This window comes from Agrilus planipennis, unplaced genomic scaffold (genome assembly GCF_000699045.2).
Source record: "Agrilus planipennis isolate EAB-ADULT unplaced genomic scaffold, Apla_2.0 scaffold170, whole genome shotgun sequence".
In the NCBI taxonomy this organism is placed as follows: domain Eukaryota; kingdom Metazoa; phylum Arthropoda; class Insecta; order Coleoptera; family Buprestidae; genus Agrilus; species Agrilus planipennis.
The window spans coordinates 20,571-24,427 of NW_020440530.1; the positions used below are offsets into that span (position 1 = coordinate 20,571).

Genomic DNA, 3,857 nt, shown 5'->3' on the forward strand with positions numbered 1-3,857 from the left:
ATAATATACGCTATAGGGGGTTAAGGATGAGATATACGATTTCCACAGTAAGTATTCTTAAGAATTATTAATCATATTCGAACGAAGTTGTCTATAACAATACCAACCAAAAAATTAATTTACACTGGGTGCGTTCCAATATATAACCCAGCATACTGGCCAGTGCTGATGACGTCATAAATCGACGCCATACTGTTGATTCGTTTCGAAATATACTGGCCAGTGAGTTGATGTTAAATTGACGTCATATTGAGAATAGTGTTTGCGCTTGTTTGCAACAATTTTGCTCCAAAAGTTATTAAAGTTTCTTACAATAAAAAATTCCTCAAAGTCTGATACACATACGCCCGTTTGAATAGTCACACTTGTCTCACCAGTGTAATATGGTGGCACACCAGTACAATATGGCGTCGATTCAAGACGCCATCAGCACTGGCCAGTATGCTGGGTTATATTTCGGAACACACCCACCATAATCTAAACATTTATTTCTATTTTCATTGCATGAACAGTAAGTGGCGTCACATATTATGGTAGTTACGTAATTTATTAATACTTTAAAAATTGGTATTGTATGCATTTTCACGTGTATGTAAATCTAGGACACTTTATATATGGACAGTCTAATTAAAGAGCAATTTCAGATTACCTATTTTATATTTATGTCACAGCAATGACTACAAGGCTGCCAACATCAAATATGAATCGGTTAAGGTTAAATGCACGATTGGAAAATAAATACGTACCGTTTTAGAAATGGTAATATAACAACGATATATTTTTATTAAACAATGAGTAGGTACCTATAAAGAAACTGTTGACCAGCCATGTCATTAATTAAATAAATCTGCCTACCTTTGACTAAACAATTATTCTTAACAATTAATTATAATATTCATTCATTTGTAAACGGGAACTAGAGGTTATTCTAAAATAATGGAACCACCATCAGACACTACATTTTACGAAGAAATGCATAAGAAAAAAGAAAATTGTTTTAAAGAGTTAAGAAATTTAGAGAAAGAAAGCTTAACACTAAGCTTTGAAATTGCACAACAACAGATGAAATTTGCTGCTTTGGTAAGAAAACATCGTCAGTTAGAAGATTCTTTTAATATTGAAACACCAATAAATGAACAAACTAAAGAAAACTGTTCCTTAATCAACGATCCAGAAAATGAAAAGTAAATAAAATACACATCTCTAATATTAAAGTTACAAATTATAATATGACAGTTCTACAATTTAACCGTTACGTTTTCTATTATTTAAGTTAAATTACTTTTTCAGAAGTACCTGCTAATAATTTTTCAGAAAGTAAATGATGTGTTAGTAATGTATTAAATATGTTTTAATTATGCTTTTGATTAAAGTTTCTTATAAGAAACAATATTTTTTATTTTGGTGTAAAAAACTGTAAATTTGAATTAAAATTTTCTCATTGGTTGATCCATTGATTGTTGCCAATTGCCTATATATAGTTAAACATTCTGTGACTGCCTACTTCTATGTTTGTTCAGTTAAAGTTTTAGTGTCGCGTTGTGTACTTGGCCTTTAATTTGGCGAATAGACAAATTTAAAAAATATGTGACAATTTGTGTGCGAACAAACAAGAGAAAAGGGAGTTTCTTCACGTGTGGTGAGTACTTATTACTTATTATGGTTGGGCATTAAGGTTAACTTATGAGAAAAATATATGCATTAGGTATTGTCACAACAAACAACTTGTACCTGATTTTTAAAAAAGTTTTAAATTGTGATAACTTACAATTTACTTAGTAAAGTTAATAGGTATAATAATTTCGTGCTGTTTAAAGGTATACCAATTTATTATGGTGTAGAAGTACTTTACATTTTTCTGATTAGGATAACTTGGGTTTTTGTTTTAAATAATAATGATAATAACACAGAAGAGTTATCCTTAGGCATTTTTACCGTAATCGTAAGTTATTATAACCGGATGGCCACCTTTTGAAACGTANAATGAATACACATTGCTTTTTTATTGCTTAAAGGTATGACTTTATTAAAATTGATTAAATGTAATTTATGCAATAGTTGTAATGCACATTTATCTCATTCTTTTACATAACAACATAAATACATAAATATGTATCTTGTTATGAATAAACTGGATTTTTCTTACTTACTTTTTTACTTAATCAGTGGTATCATTTCGTGTTTGATGGATAAAAATCGTAAAGAGAACTTAAAATACCCTTTTTTCTTTCAGGAAACTAGTCCTGCAACAACAAGCCATGGTGCTCCTTTGATAACAAAAGATGCATCCCTCACTGTAGGGTTGAGGGGTCCAATTCTTCTTCACGACATAGCGTATGTGGATGAAATGGCTCATTTTGATCGTGAACGGATACCCGAAAGAGTGGTCCACGCAAAAGGCGCTGGTGCCTTTGGTTATTTTGAAGTTACCCATGATATAAGTAAATACACGGCTGCAAAAGTTTTTGACCAAGTTGGTAAAAAAACTCCGGTTGCTGTGCGTTTTTCTACGGTGGGTGGTGAATCTGGTTCAGCAGATACAGTTCGGGATCCCCGAGGATTTTCTGTTAAATTTTATACAGAAGATGGTAACTGGGACTTGGTCGGTAATAATACTCCTATTTTCTTTATTCGCGATCCCATATTGTTCCCCAATTTCATTCACACTCAGAAGCGAAACCCTGCAACCCATCTTAAAGATGCAAACATGTTTTGGGACTTCATTACTTTAAGACCAGAAACCACCCACCAAATCACATACATGTTTTCTGATAGAGGAATTCCCGATGGTTATAGACACATGAACGGTTATGGATCACACACGTTTAAGCTCGTAAATGCCGACAGCAAATCAATTTACTGTAAGTTTCATTTCAAAACAGATCAAGGTGTCAAAAATTTGGATGTGGACAAGGCTGCCCGTTTGGCTTCGTCTGATCCAGACTATGCAATTAGGGATTTGTACAATGCTATTGCAAACAATAACTATCCTTCATGGACTTTACACATACAGGTTATGACCCATGAACAGGCAAAAAACTCCAAATTAAATCCATTTGATGTTACTAAAACTTGGCCTCATTCTGATTATCCTCTCATACAAGTGGGAAAAATGGTGCTTAACAGGAACCCCGAAAACTATTTTGCAGAAGTAGAACAGATTGCTTTCTGTCCAGCCAATATGATTCCAGGAATTGAACCATCAATGGATAAGATGTTGTTAGGGCGAATGTTTTCATACAGCGACACACAAAGGTACCGCTTGGGACCAAATTACCTTCAAATACCAGTTAACTGTCCCTACAAAGTTCGCAACTATCAAAGGGATGGTTTTATGGCTATTGACAATCAAAAAGGCGCTCCAAACTACCATCCTAATAGTTTTGGTGGTCCAACTAACGATGCAAGAGCTAAATCTCTTGCTCCACCTTTCGATTTATCTGGAGATGTGCAAAGATTTGATACAGGGGACGAAGATAATTTCAGTCAAGCAGGAACTCTGTACAGAAATGTTTTAGATGAAGCAGCAAAAGAAAGATTAGCCTCAAATCTTGCTGGAAGTATCAAAGATGCTGTAGAATTTATTCAGCAACGTGCTGTTAAGAATTTTACACAAGTAGATGCAGATTTAGGAAAAAGATTAACTGAAAAATTGTCATTGTATAAACGCGCAAATCTTTGAATAGTGATGGATGTGAAACAGGATAAGTTGGGATCTCGCACAGGTTCTGGGACTGCATTTTAATACAATTATAACTTTTATAAATAATTTAATAACGATTTTAAGTTGTATATTTTGTGATAATAAATATGTTTGTATTTTATTCGATTAATCTTTAATTTATCAACCACATTCA

At 33.2% G+C, this 3,857-nt stretch overlaps 1 protein-coding gene across 1 annotated transcript in view; it reads left to right on the top strand.

Moving 5' to 3' along the window:
• LOC112906097 (catalase-like) overlaps positions 1-3,827 on the top strand; it is a 7,701-nt gene extending 3,874 nt beyond the window's left edge. Inside the window, exon 2 of the mRNA XM_025979743.1 lies at positions 2,234-3,827. Coding sequence (XP_025835528.1) covers positions 2,234-3,682 — 1,449 coding nt within the window. The 3' untranslated portion in view covers positions 3,683-3,827. The remainder of the gene's footprint in view (positions 1-2,233) is intronic.
• The last annotated feature ends 30 nt before the right edge of the window (positions 3,828-3,857 follow it).